Genomic DNA, 21,997 nt, shown 5'->3' with positions numbered 1-21,997 from the left:
AGCTTGCACATGATTGGATGATAAAATCAGCAGAGCGTCCCCTCATTTCAGATCTACCCCTCAGATTTACAGCGATTGCACTTCCAAGTGCACTCGTAGTGCAAAGTGGATTTACCTTTAGTAAATAACCCCCCCACTGTGTTTTGTTTCAAAATTGTAGCTGTTCTTTTGTTTATAGCGTAAAAAATAAAAACCGCAGAGGTGATCAAATACCACCAAAAGAAAGCTCTATTTGTGGGGAAAAAAAGGACACAAATTTTGTTTGGTTACAGCATCGCACAACCGCGCAATTGTCAGTGAAAGCAACGCAGTGCCGAATTGTAAAAAGTGCTCTGGTCAGGAAGGGGGTAAAATCTTCCAGGGCTGAAGCGGTTAAAGACATTACACTATATTTGGTTGTCCCAGAGAAGGTCCATTTATTCTATGAGGTTACACCCATAGGTCTTCATGACCAATAATAAAAAACTACAGACAACTGCATTTGTGTAAATCCCCCCACGGTGCTGAGGTATGTCAGGCTCACCTCTACCCCCTTTTGCATTATCTTCATACTAAATGATCACGAAAGTTCATACAGAGTCAGCGGTTTTCATACGTGACATTTAGCTTTTCCTGCCTCAGTGCATTAATATCAGTGACATTGCATCACCACTACTTTCCAACACCATCATCTCCACTCTCACTGCTTAACTCTCCCGCATGCCCATATCTAGTCATCACATCATTACTTTTACCATTATTACTGTCTAACAACCCTTATTTGCATGTTATGTTTGCTCATTTGAATTATTGGAAATGTGTATACATCCCTTGATGCAATTTAGTGTGTGTGTGTGTGTGTGTGTGTGTATGTATATATATATATATATATATATATATATATATATTTCACATACTTGTGGTTGGCTCTATATACACATACACACAATTTGTGGGTCTCCATGTATGTTTCCATTTATACGCCCATTACATTATGTAAAAGAGGGCACCTGTAGTGTTTTGGCTATAGTGGTACATGATTAGGGATGAGCCGAACACCCGCTTGTTCGGTTCGCACAAGAGCATGCGAACAGGCATACAATTTGTTCAAACACGCGAACACCGTTAAAGTCTATGGGACACGAACATGAATAATCAAAAGTGCTAATTTTAAAGGCTTATATGCATGGTATTGTCATAAAAAGTGTTTGGGGACCCGGGTCCTGCCTCAGGGGACATTTATCAATGCAAAAAAAAGTTTCAAAAATTAAAGTTTTTTCGGGAGCAGGGATTTTAATAATGCTTAAAGTGAAACAATAAAAGTGTAATATTCCTTTAAATTTCATACCTTGGGGGTGTGTATAGTGTGCCTGTAAAGGGGCGCATGTTTCCCGTGTTTAGAACAGTCTTCCATTTGAGGATGCCCCACAGATGCTCAATCGGGTTTAGATCTGGAGACATACTTAGCCAGTCCACCACCTTTACCCTCAGCTTCTTTAGCAAGGCAGTGGTCATCTGGGAGGTGTGTTTGGGGTCATTATTATATTGGAATACAGCCCTGCGGCCCAGTCTCTGAAGGGAGGAGATCATGCTCTGCTTCAGTATGTCACAGTACATGTTGCCATTCATGGTTCCCTCAATGATCTGTAGCTCCCCAGTGCCAGCAGCACTCATGCAGCCCCAGACCATGACACTCCCACCACCAAGCTTGACTGTAGGCAACACACTTATCTTTGTACTCCTCACCTGTTTGCCGCCACACACGCTTGACACCATCTGAACCAAATACATTTATCTTGGTCTCATCAGACCACAGGACATGGTTCCAGTAATCCATGTCCTTAGTCTGCTTGTCTTCAGCAAACTGTTTACAGGCTTTCTTGTGCATTATCTTTAGAAGAGGCTTCCTTATGGGACAACAGCCATGCAGACCAATTTGATGCAGTGTGCGGCGTATGGTCTGAGCACTGACAGGCGGACCCCCCCACCCCTTCAACCTCTGTAGCAATGCTGGCAGCACTCATATGTCTATTTCCCAAGACATGAATATGATGCTGAGCACGTGCACTCAACTTCTTTAGTCGACCATGGCGGGGCCTGTTCTGAGTGGAACCTGTCTTGTTAAACCACTGTATGGTCTTGGCCACTGTGCTGCAGCTCAGTTTCAGGGTCTTGGCAATCTTCTTTTTTTTAAATCCTCAGAGAGTTCTTTGCCATGAGGTGCCATGTTAAACTTCCAGTAAACAGTATGAGAGAGTGAGAGCGATAACCCCAAATTTAACACACCTGCTCCCCATTCACACCTGAGACCTTGTAACACTAACAGGTCACATGACAACGTGGAGAGAAAAGGGCTAATTGGGCCCAATTTGGACAATTTCACTTAGGGGTGTACACACTTTTGTTGCCAGTGGCTTAGACATTAATGGCTGTGAGTTGAGTTTTTTTGAGGGGACAGCAAATTTACACTGTTATACAAGCTGTACACTCACTACTTTACATTGTAGCAAAATGTAATTTCTTCATTTCTTCTTTCCCCAAGATCTAGGCCACCATTGTATGCACAAGTACATTTGTGATATCTCACCCCATAAATTTCCACTTACATCCAATATAGAGGATCAACTGTGGGTGCCAATGTAATCCAAGGCTATGTAGCAATATCCCTAGGGGCCAATAATACTATATGTGTCTTGGAATATACCCCAACTTCAGAACAACCCTTGCAACACAATGGCAATGCTTGTTTCACTCAGGGGCCCCACCAAGTGTCACTCCAAACAATAAGTGGGGTCCAGATATATACTGCTGGATATCAAGAAGAATAACATGTTGGGAAGAAGGAGGGAGGGAAGAGCTTTAAGCTGTCCAAACACCCCAAAACATCCACAACTCACAACAAACGCCATAACTGTACAGATGCCGCGTGACATTGACAGCGCTAAGGAAAGGACATGCATTTGTTTACATGTAAATGGACACAGCTGATCACATTGTAAAGAACCTACGTCATTGGCTCTTTACAACACCAAGAGCCGCCAAGAGAGGCCTCGAGACGCCATTTTTAAATTTCAAGACTGCAATGACAAGGCCGCAAATGACACTGGGGCAAGGCTGCAAATTCCCTCCTAAATTTGTGGTGCGTGTTATATGCGATAAATACGGTAATGTATAGTAGGTAGGGCCCGAAAGTGACTCAAGCTCAGGGGCCCCCACCACCCTAAGTCCTGCCCTGCCCACAGGCCACATCATACAGTGAATCCTCCTCTGGGACAGCCAGCCCATCTACCAGAAGCCCAGCCAAACAGAAATTAAGGATTGCCTCACCAGACAGGCCGCTGAACAATCAGGCAATGGAGGTAAGCGGACCCACGGATAATGGCAATGCTTTACAGCAACCACCTGCTGACCCCATCACGGCCTATGCCACCTTTGATAGACCCGTTTCTGATACCATCTTAAAAGAGATGTTACTGTCCCTAAAAGCCTCCCTACATGCTGATATGACAGCGGAGATCAACAACTGGGAAGGGAAGTCCAGGCCATAGGGAACAGAGTAGATCACATAGAACAAAAACTGGGGGAATACATCAACTCAACACATTAGTGGAGGCCCACTCAACACCTGGAGAGGAAATAGCATGGCTGAGGAACAAGGTGGCTGACCTGGAAGATAGATACAGAAGAAACAAACAATCTAAAGATCAGTGGGATCCCAAAAACCATTCCAGCCACTCAATTACTTCAATACACTCAAACCCTATTCTCTGCGCTTATCCCTACTTTGACCACCAAGGATCTGATAGTGGATAGAATCCCCAGAGTCCCTAAACCAGCATTCCTCCTGGAAACCTCTCCTAGAGATGTGCTGATGAGGGTGCATTACTACCACGTTAAAGAACAAATCCTGATAGCATCCCGCAGAAATGAAAACAAACAAATTCTGTCTGTAATTTAACTCAGTGATTTCCTACTATGGCCATAATAAGACATTTTGCCTCAACCAGTAAAAAAGCACAATACCTCATTATGGCCACTAGAAGGAGCCAATGATCATAATGCTGGTAACATTTGTTCAAATATTGTTTTTTTGTCATGGCTGGCCACATTTATTAAAACACATTATTTATTTTAAATAGACTTCTAAGTGTTTGTGAAAGTTTACACCACAAAATGTACTCAGCCAATGAAAGGTAATGACTCCATTTTTATTTTTCTCCTGCTATCAATGGCCAACACGGTACAACACTTCATCCATGTCTTTGGTGATCTCTGATCTCTTTATCAACTGTTTCTTCCATGAAGAAGATCAGCCATGGAGTATATCTGAGGTGTATATCAGGGTGTGCTTCTTCCCCACATGAGAGCTGTGATGTCCAGCAACATTCATATAGAAGACATTTCCCGCACTCAAGGCACTAATACACCTCGAAGGGTTGTGTGGGAACCCTGATATACAGAAGACAGGACTTCAGTGAGGAGCAATTCCCTCACTCAGGAGAGGAAAGTGGCTTCTTCTCCATGTGAGATCTCTGATGTCTGTAAAGATAAGGCTTCCGTGAAAAACATTTCACTCATGACAGAAATATGGCATCTCCCTGTGTGAGATCTCTGATGTGTGTAAAGATGGGACTTCTGTGAAAAACATTTCTCACACTCAGGACAGGAATACGGCTTCTCTCCTCTGTGAGATCTCTGATGTCTGCAAAGATTGTACTTCTCTGAAAAACATTTTCCGCACTCAGGACAGGAATACGGCTTCTCCCCTGTGTGAGATCTCTGATGTGTGTAAAGATGAGACTTCACCGAAAAACATTTCCCACACTCAGGACAGGAATGCACCTTTTCCCCAGTGTGAGATATCTGATGTTTGTAAAGATCAGACCTCACTAAAAAACATTTCCTGCATTCGGGACAGGAATACGGCTTCTCCCCAGTGTGAGATCTCTGATGCCTGTAAAGATTGGCCTTGTCTGAAAAACATTTTCCGCACTCAGGACAGGAATACGGCTTCTCTCCTGTGTGAGATCTCTGATGTGTGGAAAGAATAGACTTCCGTGAAAAACATTTCCCGCACTCAGAACAGGAATACGGCTTCTCTCCAGTGTGCAATCTCTGATGTGTGCGAAGACTGGACTTCTGTGAAAAACATTTCCCGCACTCAGGACAGGAATATCGCTTCTCTCCTGTATGAGACCTCTGATGTATTTGAAGATTGGATTTTTGTGAAAAACATTTCCCGCACTCAGGGCAGGAAAGTGACTTATTTCCTGTGTGAGATCTTTTATGCATATTAAGATGACATTCAAAACGGAAACACTTCCCACACTCAGTACAGGAAAACCTCTTCTCTATTGGAAGGACGGCCCCGTCCCTCACAGTCTGAGGTTCTTCAGGATAAGAGGAATACGATGGTCCATCTACACTGTGTGGTGCCGGATGGACATTTGAGGTAGTCGGGTTTTCTCCTGGACTATACTGTGTGATGTCCTCATCTTCTACTTTACAGTCTGGAGACAAAGTGAGACAATCCTCTGAGGTTTTCCTCATCTCCCGTCCATCTACTAAAATATAAAATAAAAAGTTTATTACTACTTATATTATATTACTATTCCCACATTAGGCAGTTTTGTCTCGGAGGATCTTACAATTCCCCCCTCAAGGTAACTAGTAAATGGGTCCTCTGATCTCCTAGCAGATCATTTCTTTATTCATGGACCTTAGTCAGAGAGTGAGGAAACAACGAGAACTGTCTTTTATAGGAGTGACAGTGATGAGGGGATTATAGGACAAGTGTCCCCTCCCCCTCTATCACTCATTGCCATCTTCCCAACACAAGAAGTCCTGCACTTCCTTATTTAGTCCATGATTTAGTCATGAATAACAGCGGGGCTGAGCCCCACCAGAGGTCAGAGAGTGAGGATGGGGGGAGAACAACCAAGATGAAGACTGGACTGATCCTGAAGACCCCCATCATTGGGTTATTGACTCCTCCCTCATTATCACTTTCTGTTTAAGGTTCCAAAGTCTGAGGATGTTATCACATTATCATCAACATGTAAAAGTCTGTACTCCAAACAAATCATCAGATATAAAATGTCCAGCTGGTAGGAAATGGGTGTAACAAAAGAGAATACATATTATGTTTATATATATCACTGGGTAGAAGGGAGAGATCAGAAGTCAAGACTATGTAATGTAGAACATATTGTATATAGTACAGGGTTCAGAAGTATGTAATGTGCAATATAAATTATATAGTGTAAGGCAGGGCTCGACAAAACCCGGGCGCCAGGTCGCATTGGCGACTAGAATTAGCGACTGGCGCCTGGGGCAGCACAGCTGGGGGGTATCCTGTCTCCGTGGACCCCCCCAGCGTGATTGCGTCGGGCTGCGCCGCCGGCGGCCGGTAATTGAGCCCCCGGCTTTGAGGCCTTCTGTGATGCTAGCTATTCCCTTCTGTGATCCTATTCCTTCTGGAATCTGGCGCCATCTTGTGGTGGCCGTTGGAATTACAACCATTAATGCTAATAGATCTCCTTCCATTTACTTAGAACACCTAAAAATTACATACATATATACATACATATATATGTATGTGTGTATTATATATATATATATATATATATATATATATATATATATATATATATATATATATATATATATATATATATATATATATATATATATATATATATATACACACACACACTTTTTTTTTCTTTTTTATTCTAACAAACTAGAGAGTAAAATGGTGGTCGTTGCAATAATGTCTGTCACACCATATTTGCACAGCGTACTTACAAGCGCACTTTTTTTTGGGAAAAAATAATTTATTTAATAAACAAAAATAAGACAACAGTAAAGTTAGCCCAATTTTTTTTTATATTGTGAAAGATAATGTTACGCCAAGTAAATTGATACCCAACATGTCATGCTTCAAAATTGCGCCCGCTCATGGAATGGCGACAAACTTTTACCCTTTAAAATCTCCATAGGCGACGTTTAAAAAATGCTACAGGTTGCACGTTTTGAGTTACAGAGGAGGTCTAGGGCTAGAATTATTGCTCTTACTCTACCGATCGCAGCGATACCTCACATGTGTGGATTGAACATTGCTTTCATATATGCGTCCGCTTCTGCACGCAAGCTTGGCGGGACAGGGCGCATTTAAAAAATTTTTTTTGTTCTTATTTTAACTTTTATTTTTATTTTTTTTCACTGTTCTTTTAAAAAAAAAAAATGTGTGTCACTTTTATTCCTATTACAAGGAATGTAAAAATCCTTTGTAATAGAAAAAAGCATGACAGGTCCTCTTATATATGAGATCTGGGGTCAGAGAGACCTCACATCTCATATTTACACTAAAATGCAATTTAAAAAAAAATCGTCATTTGAAAAAAATAAAACAAATAAAATGTCCCTCTAATAGCTATGGACAATGACTTGGAGACAGGTGAGGGGCTGGGGGCGCTATCTTCCCCTCACTCGTCTCCATGTCAGGCCAGGGACAGGTCCAGATCGCCGTCACGGACTTGGCTCCTAACTTTTTTAGCTGGCTCCTAGATTCCAAGCAAATTTGTCAACCCCTGGTGTAAGGGTCAGGATTCATAATATTGATATTTAGTAATCAGTGGAAGCCTAAGGCCCCTTTTACACTTGCGTGACTTGTCCTGCGACTTGGGATTGCAAAATCGCACGAAAAGTCATACCCCATGATTTCTAATCAGTACGATTCATATCTGTGCAGTTTTCAAGTGGCGCCATGTTCAAAGTAGTCCCTGTACTACTTTGGTCCGACTTTGATGATAGTTGAGGTCCATAGAACTCAGGTTTACACAGGCATTCCCTAAAATCGTGTGTCAAAATTGTGCGACTTTCAAGTTACAGCAGTGTGAAAGGGGCCTAAATGTTTAGTTGAGACAAGTTGCAGAGGTTCCCACACCGCTGCCTCCCATCTCCTGAGACTGCACTCAGTGATTTGGGTCTGAGACTATAAAGACATATCCCTCCACCCGGCACAGACAGCAGACAACAGAGCAAGTAACCCCGGGAGAATTGTTTGTCAGTGATTTTTCTAGACCCTGGCATGGGGCAGAAGACCCTAAGCGCATGTCCCAGGTGCCTAGGTTGAGTAAGGCTTATTTTGAAAATAAACATATTTTCTGCCAGCTGAACCCCAGAATCTCCATAAATCCAGTCTAGATACATAAATTGTGTCGGCAGCACAGAGAAGGAAGATTATCGGAGAGAAATACAGGAATACAAGACGGGGAACACAGCTCAGGAAAGTGACCAGGGGGTTACAGGCTGATATCACCCAGTCCCGCCCTACTCTGGACCAATCAGTGAGCGGTATGGGTGGAAGAATGTATTCAGTGTTAATGACCAACCTGTAAAATTGTCTGTAGGAGTGTCCTCCTCTATAAATGTCCCCGTTATTCCATCCTCCTCCATAGACTGCTGATCATACTTCACATACCTCTCTTCTTCTTCTTCTGCTTTAATATCAAATTCTATATCGATTGGATCTCCACTCTAAATCAAGAAAATGAGAGAGAATATCATCTGTAAGATATAAGCTTTATTATTGTGACATCACATAAGAAATACACATATTGTCTCCATAAGTCTGTGTTTATAAGCTCCGTCCCACCAACCTTGTAACAGTGGGGGATGGTGTGATCTTCCTGTGTGGAATCCCGGGAATACAGAGGACGGGGACATCTCTCTGGTGGGTTCCTGGTATTTGGTGGCTCCATCATATCCTTGTGTCCTCCTGAAAACTCCTCCATCACTCCATACTCATCCTCCTCTTTATACTCTTCTTTAACATCAATATTATAATACCCGAGGTTTCCACTCTGCAATATATAATAAACATTCATTGTAACAAAAAACAGGATTTTTTGTACTCACCGTAAAATCCTTTTCTCTGAAATTCACCGACCGACACAGCTCCTCTCTGAAATAAAATGGGTTGTCAGCCCTATCACTGGAGATTACTAGGCAAGTTGTAACACAACACTTCAGAACCTTTTTCCATCCAGGGGGCGGTCCCTCAGGCTACAACCCCCACAGCCTGCCCTGGCAGACTCAGTACGTCAACAAGCAGTATAACGTAAAGAGAAAAAGGAGGGGTGGGTGCTGTGTCGGTCGGTGAATTACAGAGAAAAGGATTTTACGGTGAGTACAAAAAATCCTATTTTCTCTTATATTCACCGACCGACACAGCTCCTCTCTGTAACTAAATGGGACGTCCCCAAGCACTGCCAAACGAGGGGTGGGAAAACAGCATAAAAACTTCATCCACCATGGCAAGTGGGAACTAGTGAAACTACACCCACAAGAAAACAGCAGTGCGTGGAAAACCACAACGAAATAACAGGGTATCCTCAACAGGAGTGATCCCAAAGACAGCAGTAAACTGCGCAAGTAATGCAACAGTGCATTAACATAACAGTACTGTGTTTTTATCGAAAAACCAGGAAAAAATAAAAATTGCATATTTAATTGCAACTACACGACCACCTGCAAAACTTTGAGGCCAAAACAGGCATCAGCCGATGCACTGACATCTACCTTGTAGAACTTGGTAAACGTATGGACACATGACCAGGTCGCCGCCTTACACACCTGAGCGACCGACGATTGGTGTAAAAAGGCCCAGGACATTCCGATTGCCCTTGTAGAGTGGGCCGTGACTGGAAAGGGGGGCATCTGCCCCTTCAAGACGTAGGATTGTACTACAATCTGTCTGAGCCACCTGGAAATGGTGGCCAACGAGACCGCCATGCCCTTCTTTGGACCAGCCATGTAAACAAACAGTGAGTCTGACTTCTGAAAGGGAGCCGTGGAAGCCTAATACACCTTCAGGGCCCTAACCACGTCCAAAGCATGAAGGGCCACCTCCTTGGGGGGCTTAGGACACAGCGATGGTAATACAATGTCCTCATTGATATGAAAAGCCGAGACCACCTTCGGTAGCAAAGATGGTTGCGGATGCAACACCACCTTATCCCTGTGGATGACCAGATAGGGCGACTTGCAAGACAAGGCCGCCAATTCCGAAACCCTCCTGGCCGATGTGATGGTCACTAGAAAGACCACTTTCTGGGAAAGAGTCAACAGGGGAATCTCCCTAATATTCTAAAACATCGTTTTTTGAAGAGCCAACAACACCAGGTTCAAATCCCATGGGGGTAACGGTGGGCGCACCGGATGGACTACATGTCATGCCAGGGGTTGTTGAAAAAAAAAAGAGAGCCATGGCTGAGATTTGCCCCTTGATGGTGCTCAGTGCCAATCTCTGGTCACTCCTTGCTGGAGAAACAGCAGGATCCTTGCTATGGAAAAGGAACGCGGATTCTATCCTTTTTTCTCACACATGGAGATGTAGGCCTTCCAGGTACGATGGTATATCTTCCGAGAAGAAGATTTCCATGCTCTCAACATAGTTGGAATCACCGAGTCTGACAGACCCCGGTTCCTCAACACCTGGCTCTCAATAGCCATGCCGTTAAAGCCAGCGATGGTAAAGCAAGATGGAAAATTGGACCTTGAGACAGAAGGTCCTCTCGCAACGGCAGTCGCCAGGGAGCGTCTGCCACTAGACGCACCAGATCTGCGTACCAGAGACGCTGAGGCCAATCTGGGGCAACCAGGATTACTGGGATCCCCTCGGCTTTCACTCTGCGAAGCAGAAGTGGCAACAATTTCAATGGAGGAAAGGCGTAGATCAGCCGGTACTGATCCCACGGAGCCACCAGCACGTCTGACACGTCTGCCCACGGATCTCGTCCTGGACACGAATCTTGTCACCTTCCGGTTGAGACAGGAGGCCAGTAGATCCACATCTGGTGTGCCCCACTTCAGGCACAGCAGCCTGAATCTCTCCGGATGCAATGCCCATTCTTCTGGGTCCAGCATCTGTCGACTCAGATAGTCCGCTTGCCAGTTTTCCACTCCCCGGATGTAAATGCCCGACAGGATCGGTACGTGTTGCTCTGCCCACCGAAGTATGTGAACGACCTCCTGAGCAGCGGCTGAGCTTCTTGTCCCCCCTTGGTGATTTATGTATGCCACAACCGTGGTGTTGTCCAACTGTATCCTGATTGGACGCCCTTGAAGACTCAACGACCATGTGTGGAGACACAGCCTGATCGCTCTCAATTCTAGCAGATTGATCGGCAACTCTGATTCTTTCGTCGGCCAGAAGCCCTGAGTCGACTGAACCCCCATCACTCCATCCCAGCCGGATAGACTGGCTTCCGTAGTGATCACCGTCAACTTCAGAGGAAGGAATGATTTTCCGGACTAAATCACCGGGGACCTCAACCACCAGATCAGAGAGTCCCTGACTGGTTGGCTCACCTGGATCTGTCGATCCAGGGACAACGGAGATTTGTCCCATTTCAACAAGATCTCCTTCTGCAGGACTCTGGTGTGGAACTGGGCGTAGGGTACTGCCTCGAAGGAGGCTACCATGAGTCCCAGTACTCGCATGCAAAACCAGAGTGACGACCACTTGCGGTTCATCAGAAGTTTTACCGCGGACCTGAGAGTCTTCAATTCGTCTGAAGGGAGAAAAACTCTCGCTTCCCTGGAGTCCAACAGTAAACCTAGGTACTCCAGATGCTGGGTCGGCATAATCACCGACTTCTTTAGGTTCAACAGTCACCCAAATTCTTGCAGGGTCTGCATGGTGATCGCCACATCCTCCTCTAATTCTGAGGCGGAAGATGCACTCCGGAGGAGATCGTCCAGGTAGCCCATGATCGCGATTCCACGTTGTCTCAGCAACGCCAATACTGGAGCCAGTACTTTGGTAAGGACTCAGGGGGCTAATGCCAGACCAAAGGGAAGAGCCACAAATTGGTAGTGGGCTTCCCCGACAGCAAAATGCAGAAACCTTTGATGCCGAAGGCATATGGGTATGTGCAGGTATGCATCCTGGATGTCTAAGGACGCCAGGGTGTCCCCTTGATGGAGTGCAGCGACTACTGAGCAAACTGATTCCATTCTGAACTTCTGCACTTTTACAAAGTGATTGAGGGCTTTTAAGTCCAAGATCGGACGAACCCATTCCTTCTTGGGAACTACAAACAGATTTGAGTAGAATCCCTGGAAGCGTTCTGATTCTGGAACTGGTACCATCACCCGCGATTCAGCAAGTCCCTTACCGCCCCAACAGGGCCTCCCGGCGAACCGGGGATACAGGTATGCTGGAGGGGAAGAATCTGTTTGGCGGCCAAGAGAGAAACTCTATCTTGTAGCCTGTGGAAATCAGATCGCAGGCCCATTGGTCGGATAACCAGGAGGACCACCGGACTGCAAACTCCCGAAGTCGACCCTCCACCCCAGACATTGGTGGGGGCAAACCTTCACGCGGCAGCACTTTTATTCACAGGCTTGTTAGGCTTGCGGTTCCAGGGACGTTTTTGACCATCCATGGGCGACCTGTCGGGCTGGGGACCTTAGTCGAAGCACTGGGCGGACGAAAAAGGCGTTTGTGAGCAGAAAAAGAGGGCCCTTGTCTGCGCTATGGCTCCTTAGCTTTACTGGCCTGTGGGAGTAGTGTACTCTTACCACCAGTGGCATTTTTAATAATGTCACCTAACGAGGCTCCAAAGAGCAGGTCGCCAAGGAAAGGAAGATCCGTCAGGGCTTTTTTGGATGCCTGGTCAGCAGACCAGCATTTTAGCCAAATCAGGCACCTCAGCACCACAGCTGACACTGAAGCCCTGGATAGCAGAGGGACAGTAGGGCCGCGTCACAGACGTACTTAAGGCCTTGCACTAGTTGATCTGCTAGTTCCACACAGACAGGGGAGGGCTGTTGATCTCCCAATTCGCGGTGCAAAAGTTTTGCCCACTCAGTCAGTGTCTGCAACACCAGTGCGGATGCCAGTACAGGTCGCATGGCTGACCCCACAACCGTAAACAAGGAACGAGCCACCGCCTCGGCCTTCCTGTCCGTGGGATCCTTGAATGCAGGAGTCCCCCCAACCGGGATCGTGGTTACTTTATTTAACCTGGATACTGGGGGGTCCGCGACAGGAGTAGCCGACCAATTCTTGAGAAGGCTTTCCTCAAAGGGGTAATGCACCGCCATTATTTGGGGACCGCAAAGGTCCGTTGCGGGCGACCCCATTCCTTGTAAATGAACTTGTCAAAATAAGTCAGATACGGGAACACCTTAGGTGAACGTGCTGGCTTGCGGGACCCAAAAGGGACCGGTACATCAGCAGAGTATCCGCTGGCTCCTGAATCTTCAGGGTATCACGCACAACTGTGATAAGTGCTCCAACTAGCGCTTTGTTGTGCACGGACCTGGACGGGGACTCATCCTCACTGTCCGAACGGTCCTGGTCAGCGTCATCTGATAGGACAGAGCAGGGGTCACCAGCTGCAGCAGGGCCCGAGTCTGCATCAGAGGACAGGGGGGCAGGGGCCTCTTCAATGCACATTTCTACCCATGCACTGCCTCCATCTTAGCAACAAACGAATTGAGGACCGCCGTCAGGGTGTCCATGGGCACTGTGCAGTCCGCAGGTGACCCGGTTGCCATTGCCTGGATTTCAGGGGAAGAAACACCAGTTTCTGAAGCCATGCTGACCCTACCCTGTCTGCCACCCGAAGGGGACTTAGAACAGTGAAAGGTCCCACCCTCCTGCTGCCACTGACGGGGGGGGCTCCTACCTGCCGGACTCACCACCCTGAGGAGTTCTGTGTTGAATACAAAGCGATGCGTGCAGCCCCCGGGGGTTCCCAAGCGCACACAAAAAACAGTGTCGGCAGTAGCCATGGAAATGAGCATTGAAACGATCTGTACAGCGTGCTCAGGCTTTGGGAAAATGGCCACCCGGCGTCCTCTACAGACAGGAAACACAGGAAGCAAGGCTGTGAAAGCACATGTCATGCTGCTGCTAGAGAGCACTGAACAAACGTGCTCAGGCTTCCGGAAAATGGCCACCAGTGTCCTGAATAGGAAAACTCACAGAAAATGGCCACTGAAGCCCACATAGACAACCTGCTCTGCCCATACCTGAAATGGCTGCCAGACATTGCCATGAGGTGAAAATAAAAGCACCCCCTGCAGAGTCACAGCGCTGGCCCAACACAGTAAAAACTCAAAGGCACCTTCCAGGGACCACACACAGGACCCAGGACCACCGCTATCCGTTCAGCCCCCCCATGACAGGTGAGAGTCCACAGAGAGCCCCTGCATAGGTTACACACCGCTCAGCAGACATATGCAGCGACCCCCTTGGAGGGGGGATAGAGGGAAGATAGGGACAGGGGAGAAGGAGAGGGAGGTGAGGTAGCCCCCGAATCGATCCCCCAGGGAATGCCCAGCTACTCAGCCCCACCGAAGCAGAGAGAGCTGTACTTACCAGTCCTGAAGAGCTGGGAGACATTCCATTACAGACCCACTCACTGATCAGTACAGGGAGGCTGTTGGCCTCGGCATTCTGTGAGCCAGACATCAGTAGCCCAGTCATATGTGTGCCCCGGAGCATAAAAGCTCACCAACCACCTCTGGAGCTGAGGCATGTCGTGGCCTGCCGAGCCGTAGCTGCAACCTGCACACTTTCGATGGCCGGACTGGGGAGACTACAAGGATAAGTGAACCAGCCTGAAACGTTGATAGAAAAAAAAAGTTGATAGAAGATCACAGGATCTTTCATCTTGCGCAAAAAGCAAAGCTTCTGCATCAAAAAACACAGACCTATGGGCCTGCAGGGTTCCTAGGTGCATCTCCTTCACTAGGCAAAATAAAACTGAGTCTGCTAGGGCAGTGTGGGGATTGTAGCCTAGGGACCGTCCCCCTGGGTGGAACTAAAAGTTCTGAAGTGTTGTATTACAACTTGCCTAGTAATCTCCAGTGATAGGGCTGACAACCCATTTTGTTACAGAAAGGAGCTATGTCGGTCGGTGAATATAAGAGAAAATACTTCTTTATAAATTGTAACTATCAGTGATTGTTCCTTATCTACCTGATGATGGTGAAGGATGGAAGGATCTTCCTGTGTGGAATCCCGGGAATACAGAGGACGGGGACATCTCTCTGGTGGGTTCCCATTACTGGATCCATCTGTAGGAAACACACACACTGACTGAATACATTGTTTCTATGTGTTTATCAGATGATGGGGGATCTAGGTGGAGCCTCCGTACTGCTCTCTCCTTTACAATAAAGTCTCCTCTTACCCGGTGATGTGAGGGGCGGCTGATTGTCCATCATGACGTCCTTGTAGAGATCCTTGTGTCCTTCTAAATACTCCCACTCCTCCATGGAGAAATAGACAGTGACATCCTGACACCTTATAGGAACCTGACACACACAATGATACAGTCACCATCCAGACACATCCCTTGTCTGTTACTGGATAATGTCCCAGAATTCCCAGAATCCTCCTCACCTCTCCTGTCAGCAGCTCCATCATCTTCTTGGTGACTTCTAGAATCTTCTCCATGTTGTGTCTCTCAGGTTTTAGGGAGTCACATGGAGGCACTGTGATGGTCATATGATCACCGGACTTCACAAGAGGAAAACTCTGTATTGAGGAACCAATAGGAATATCATGTTAGAATCCCAGAATCCTCCTCACCTCTCTGGTCAGGTCTGTGTGTTTAATTACTAGAGATAAGGTCTGAGGGTCGCAGTTATTTATCAACCTCCAGAATCAGTGTCATGCTTTATGGATGACTTCTCTGCATGGCTACCCTATTTTCTCCCATCTGAAGTGTCTGCCATTATCCTAGGTGACTTTAACATTCCAATCAATGTTAATACTGCTACCACTTCTAAAACTACTCAACATAACCTCCTCTGTTAACCTAACACAATGGACACAAACCACCACTTACTCCAACAGTAACACTCCCGACCTCGTATTCTCCCATCATTGCACTCCCTGCAATCTCTCTAAAGCCCCATACACACGATCGGACTTTGTACAAACTTTCCCGTGGACTTTTGTACAAAGGGCGTGGTCCACAAGTTTGTATTGCATACACACGGTCGGACTTTTTGACAACAAACACGAACGTAGTGACGTCACAACGTACTGACGCCACTTCAAAAGAGGGACGTTCAATGACTCCAGCGCCACCTTTGGTCAACTTCTGTATTGTAGTCCGATCGTTTGCATTGGTTCTGAGCATGCGTGTTTGTACCTTGTACAAAAGTCCGATGCTTTTGCATACACACGGTCGGACTTTGCTCCATCGGACTTTTGTTGCCAGAAAGTTTGTCCGTTCGCACAGCCAACAAAAGTCCGATGAAAACAGAAAAAGTTTGTCCGATGGAGCGTACACACAGTCGGATGTTGCTCCAAAACAGCTAATTTGCATGTTTGTTGTCAAAAAGTCCGACCGTGTGTACGGTCCTTTACACACCCTTTCCTCTTTCTGATCACAACCTTATCAATTTCACTCTCTCCTTGTCTCCTACATCCCATGCTGCCAACCCACAAACCACTGCCCGCAGAAACCTTTGCAACCTCAACCCTTCCCTTCTTCACTCTGCTACTGATGGCCTTTATGACAAAAATCGCACCCCTGTCCTGCCCAGACCCAACCACTTCCATCTACAACAACACGCTGTCATCCTCCCTAGATGTACTTGCTCCTCTTTATACATGCAGAACCAGGCCCAATTCTGCCACAACCCTGGCAAACAGACGACACCAGAAGTCTCAAGAGACACGGTCGTGTAAATATAAGTCCCTGCAAATTTGCCCTTCTCAGATACAACTCCTGCCTCCACACTGCTAAACAAACCTACAACACTCTAATCAAAACCCTCTCATCCAAACCTTGTCAACTCTTTTCTACCCTTAATTTCTTATTTCACCCCCCACTGCCCCCACCCACCAATTTGCTTAGTGCTCAACAGATTGCCAACCATTTCAATAGCAAAAACAACCTTCTCGACCCCTTACAGTCTGGCTTCCATCTACAACATTCCACTGAAACTGCCCTACTAAAACTCACCAATGACCTACTAACTGCTAAAACCAACCGCCACTACTCCTTATGCTGTGTACACATGATCGGACTATCCGGCGGACCAGAGTCCACCGGACAATCCCCCTGTGTGTGGGCTCCAGCGGACTTTTTCTTTTCAAAAGTCTGGCGGACTAAAGCCCCATACACACGATCGGACTTTGTACAAACTTTCCCGTGGACTTTTGTACAAAGGGCGTGGTCCACAAGTTTGTATTGCATACACACGATCGGACTTTTTGACAACAAACACGAACATGGTGACGTCACAACGTACGGACGCCACTTCAAAAGAGGACGTTTAATGACTCCAGCGCCACCTTTGGTCAACTTCTGTATTGTAGTCTGATCGTTTGCATAGGTTCTGAGCATGCGTGTTTGTACCTTGTACAAAAGTCCGATGCTTTTGCGTACACACGGTCGGACTCTGCTCCATCGGACTTCTGTTGTCAAAAAGTTTGTCCGTTCGCAGAGCCAACAAAAGTCCGATGAAAACAGAAAAAGTTTGTCCGATGGAGCGTACACACGGTCGGATGTTGCTCCAAACGGGCTAATTTGCATGTTTGTTGTCAAAAAGTCCGACCGTGTGTACGGGCCTTTAGAAAGAAGTTTTGACTCAAAATTGTCAATTCGCATGTCTCTGTGCTAGTCCGCCGGACTTTTGAAATGAACGGACTTGGAGATGGAGAAAAGTCTGCTCGTTTTGAAAGTGGCTCCAGGTAGACAAGACTAGCGAAGGAAGTGAATGTCGCCGCCTCCATCAGCGAGATTGACACCTCGTGAGCCCCATTGCCTGGTATGGATTGAAAGGGGAAGCCCTACGCCGAAAAAACGGCGTGGGGGTCGCCCCAAAGTCCATAGCAGACCCTTATCCGAGCACGCAGCCGGCCGGTCAGGAAAGGGGGTGTGGACGAGCGAGCGCCCCCCCCCCCTCCTGAGCCATACCAGGCTGCATGCCCTCAACATGGGGGTGCTTTGAGGAAGGGGGGCCCTGCGGCCCCCCACCCCAAAGCACCTTGTCCCCATGTTGATGAGGACAAGGGCCTCTTACCGACAACCCTGGCCGTTGGTTGTCGGGGTCTACGGGTGGGGGGCTTACCGGAATCCAGGAGCCCCCATTAAGATACGGGCCCCCCCCCCCCACCCTATGCGAATGAGTATGGGGTATGATGTACCCCTACCCATTCACCTGTTGAAAAAAAGTGTAAATAAAAAAAAAAACACAAATTTTAAAATTTTTTAAAGACAGCTCCGGTGGTCTTCTCTCCTTCCGTCTTGGGGGGGGGGCTTCTCGCCGGACTCCTCCGCTATCTTCTGCTAGCTCTTTTACTAGCGGAGGCGCCCGGCTTTCTTCTTCGTCATCGCCGCCACCGTCCAGGGGTCTTCTTCCGACTTCGGGGTCTTGTCCCGCTCTTTGGTTCTTCTGCCGGGCCTCCACTATCTTCTTATAGCTCTTTTACTAGCGTTGGCCCGGTCTTCTGCCGCTGCCTTCTCTTCTTCCTTTCAATGTTGACACAATGCTCTCTCTGGCCGCAATGGCAGGGACTCGTTGTGCGGCGACTTATATAGGGACAAGGGACGGGGTCATCTGGTGATGTCACATGGTGACCCCGCCCCTTATGATGTCACAGTCTCAGCATCCTCCGGGGCTGTGACATCCTGCTGCCTTCACCTCTGCAATGTCTCCAGAATTTGACCCTTCCTTACTAATGTCACCACAAAGCGACTCATTCACTCCTTGATTATTTCCTGCCTTGGCAGCTCTCTCCTTAATGGCCTACCCTTAAGCAGGCTATCCCCCCTTTAGTCTATTATGAATGCTGCTGCTAGACTAATACACCTCACTATTCGATCCGTGACTGCCGCCACTCTTTGCCAATCCCTTCACTGGCTTCCTCTACCCCACCGTATAAAATTTAAAATGCTAACCTTAACATACAAAGCCATCCACAACATCGCCCCCAGCTACATCACCAACCTCATCTTCAGATATCGCCCAAATCATCCTCTCCACTCCTCCCAGGAACTCCTTCTCTCTAGCTCCTTTGTTACCTTCTCCCATGCTCGCCTTCAAGACTTCTCCAGAGCCTCTCCCATCCTCTGGAACTCCCTGCCCCATTATATCCGATCAGCCCCCACCCTGTCCACCTTTAGGAGATCTCTGAAAACTCATTTATTCAGGGAAGCCTATCTCATACCCACCTGTCCCTGAGCCACCCCCATCAAACCATTCTCTGCAGCTATTACCTTTTGTACCACCCCCTCCCTTTAGAATGTAAGCTCTACAACCCAGGCCCTTCTGTACCTTTTGTATTGAACTGTACTGTAATTGTGTTGCCCCCCATACATTGTAAAGTGCTGTGTAAACTGTTGGCGCTATATAAATCGTGCATAATAATAATAAGAGTGATGTCATGTGGCCTCCCAGAATCCTCCTCACCTCTGCGGTCAGGTCTGTGTTTTATTAATAGAGATAAGAGTGAGGTTAGGTGACCTCCCAGAATCCTCCTCACCTCTCCGGTCAGGTCTGTGTTTTATTAATAGAGATAAGAGTGATGTCATGTGGCCTCCCAGAATCCTTCTCACCTCTCTGGTCAGGTCTGTGTTTTATTAATAGAGATAAGAGTGATGTCATGTGGCCTCCCAGAATCCTCCTCACCTCTCCGGTCAGGTCTATATTATTAATAGAGATAAGAGTGAGGTTAGGTGACCTCCCAGAATCCTCCTCACCTCTCCGGTCAGCAGGTATATGATCTCCAGGGTGAGGTTTAGTATCTTCTCAATCATGTGACTCCGGTCCTCCTTCATCCTCATTGGTGCCGTCATTTGATCTATACAGGTCTCCTTGTAGACGGATAACTTTGGGAAATGAAAGTAAGAATTATTTGGATTGTATTGGTCACACAATAATAGGATGTGAATGTGAAGGGGGTAATAGGAGGATTGCTGTACATTTAAGAACTGCCCCAATGGGAACACATTCAGTTTGGCTGTTTAGTGTTTATTGCACCTTGAAGGACTCGGGACCCTCTTGGCCTGCCGGATCAGATATCCCCTTTTCCCTGTTGGGTTTGTTTTCTTTCTGAACTGGTTTTCACCTGAAACAGAATTCCTCTACGAACAAATGATCACCAACGAGTGAAGGAGTTCCCTTCTTCATCTTACTTGACATTCCAGAACAAATCACGTGACCACTGAGACAAAAAGATGGTTAAGGTTTCCAGTTCTGTAAGGTCTGAAAAGTAAGTAGAGGTGGGGTGGGAGGGCCATCACAGACCCAGAGACCCCCCATCTGTCCCTCGGAGTCCCCTGAACCCCTATTACCCTCAGAGCCCTGCAGCCTGACTACCCCCTCAAAGAGTCCTTCAGTGGTCCCTAAAGTCTTTCAGCTTTACTAAACCCTCACAGCTCCTCAGCTTCCCTCAGAACCCTTAGTATTTTCCTCCCTCTGACACCAATGATGGAAAAAAAAATTCATGGCAGGCTGGGGAATGTTTTCTTCCTACTGACCAGCAATGTAAGGGGCTCTATGCTCCATACTCCTGACCCCTGCATTGTATTGGCTGCATAGTGTAACGATTGCCCATTGGCTGCCTGTGTAGTGTAATAATTGCCCTTTGTAGGCCATGTATGGTCAGGATGGTCATTGTCTTGTCTATTTATTGTCAGTGATGTTTGTTTAGAGGATCATATTACTAGAATTTATCTCCAAAATGAGGAGAATGTTCTGACCCTGTAAGTGGGGAAATGTTCTGACCCTGAAGGGGTTATTCTACATTTCCACACTATATATGTGTGTATCATCATCTGCTACAGATAAAATACATCACAGTGACTATGGAGGAAGAGGACGGACATGACGGGGGGGTTACTGGGTGTAAATAGAAAATAAGATCTTATTACCTCCTCTGCTGCCACTTCCAGTAATGTCTTCTCTCTACTTCCTGTCGGTACCTGACATCACTTCCTGTCTGTATACCATAGAGACCTCCTATATGGATAAAAGTTAGATCACCATCTTGTGGAGCTCAGAGGAACTGCAGCCCTAAGAAATGTCTCGTAGTGTGAATACGGCCTTGTGCTGAGTGTGTATGTACTGTATAGTCACCATTATAAATTGAAAAAAAAAAAAAAACACGCTATTTGTAACAACTCAAATACCTACAGAAATAACTTATACCGGACTGCTGCTGTAACAAAGGTAAGTGTTCCCTTTATCAACTAGAAGAGCATTATGTGTCACAGCGCTGTCCTATTGTGTGTGCACATAAATCATCACAAATACACTACAATATGTGGAGACATTCATATATAAAGTGCTAGGGGCTCAAATAATATTCTCTGCAGATCTACTGCATCCACTTTACACCTACTTCTTATGGTGTTTATCAATGATTTAAGTAAACTGATCCATGTGCAAATTCATATACAACATGCTTTGTGCTCAAAATGCTGTTCCCTGCAAGTCCACTGCTTCCGCTTTGTGCATACTTCTTTACTCTTCTAATATTTGCTGCTATATTAAGTAAACTAAAAATCTGTCCAAATTCATGTAATCATTCATATAATATTTTGTACTCAATATAGTGTTCTCTGCAAGTCCACTGCTTCCACTTTGCATCTATTTCAATGAACTAATTTTGCTAAAAACAAATCCACCAATCAATGAAAAGTTGATAAGGTGTAAAGTTCTCGGTGATCCAAACTGTGGAAGCTGTAGTGTAGCCACGCCTTCTTCCTCCTCTTACACACGTGATGGTGAGGGCGCCCCCTTAGTGGTGCTTCCTGTCATCTCGCTTTCTGTCATATGCCTCCTAGACTCCTCCCCCTCCGACCGCTGTTCCAGCAGGAGCTCTGCCTCTTCAAACACAGAACTCCGCCTCTTCATACACACTCAGGGCTCCGCCTCTTCATACACACACAGAGCTCCGCCTTTTCATACACAGAGCTCCGCCTCTTCATACACAGATCTCCGCCTCTTCATAAACACTCAGAGCCCCGCC

At 46.5% G+C, this 21,997-nt stretch overlaps 2 protein-coding genes across 2 annotated transcripts in view; one reads left to right on the top strand and one right to left on the bottom strand.

Moving 5' to 3' along the window:
- The window catches only part of LOC143989634 (uncharacterized), a 566,499-nt gene that overhangs the window by 288,036 nt on the left and 256,466 nt on the right, over positions 1-21,997 (top strand). The window lies entirely within an intron of this gene.
- LOC143989613 (uncharacterized) lies at positions 4,167-20,935 on the bottom strand. Its single transcript, XM_077489831.1, has 8 exons — positions 20,898-20,935; positions 19,725-19,853; positions 15,407-15,541; positions 15,195-15,318; positions 14,981-15,078; positions 8,643-8,846; positions 8,376-8,520; positions 4,167-5,543 (listed from the first exon to the last, which is right to left on the bottom strand). The coding sequence occupies exons 2-8, from the start codon at positions 19,818-19,820 to the stop codon at positions 4,474-4,476; spliced, it is 1,872 nt and encodes a 623-aa protein (XP_077345957.1). The 5' UTR covers positions 19,821-19,853; positions 20,898-20,935; the 3' UTR covers positions 4,167-4,473.

Source organism: Lithobates pipiens, unplaced genomic scaffold (genome assembly GCF_037356315.1).
Source record: "Lithobates pipiens isolate NorthernLeopardFrog02 unplaced genomic scaffold, aLitPip1_a1.2 Scaffold_18, whole genome shotgun sequence".
Classification (NCBI taxonomy): Eukaryota; Metazoa; Chordata; class Amphibia; order Anura; family Ranidae; genus Lithobates; species Lithobates pipiens.
This window is presented reverse-complemented; position numbering and strand designations above follow the sequence as displayed.

Coding starts and splice junctions, on each gene's coding strand:
- LOC143989613 (XM_077489831.1), bottom strand. CDS start 19,820: ATGACGGCACCAATGAGGATGAAGGAGGACCGGAGTCACATGATTGAG. Junction 15,319..15,406: donor TGGAGCTGCTGACAGGAGAG/GTGAGGAGGATT, acceptor TGTGTGTGTCAG/GTTCCTATAAGGTGTCAGGA. Junction 8,521..8,642: donor CCATCCCCCACTGTTACAAG/GTTGGTGGGACG, acceptor TTCTTGATTTAG/AGTGGAGATCCAATCGATAT.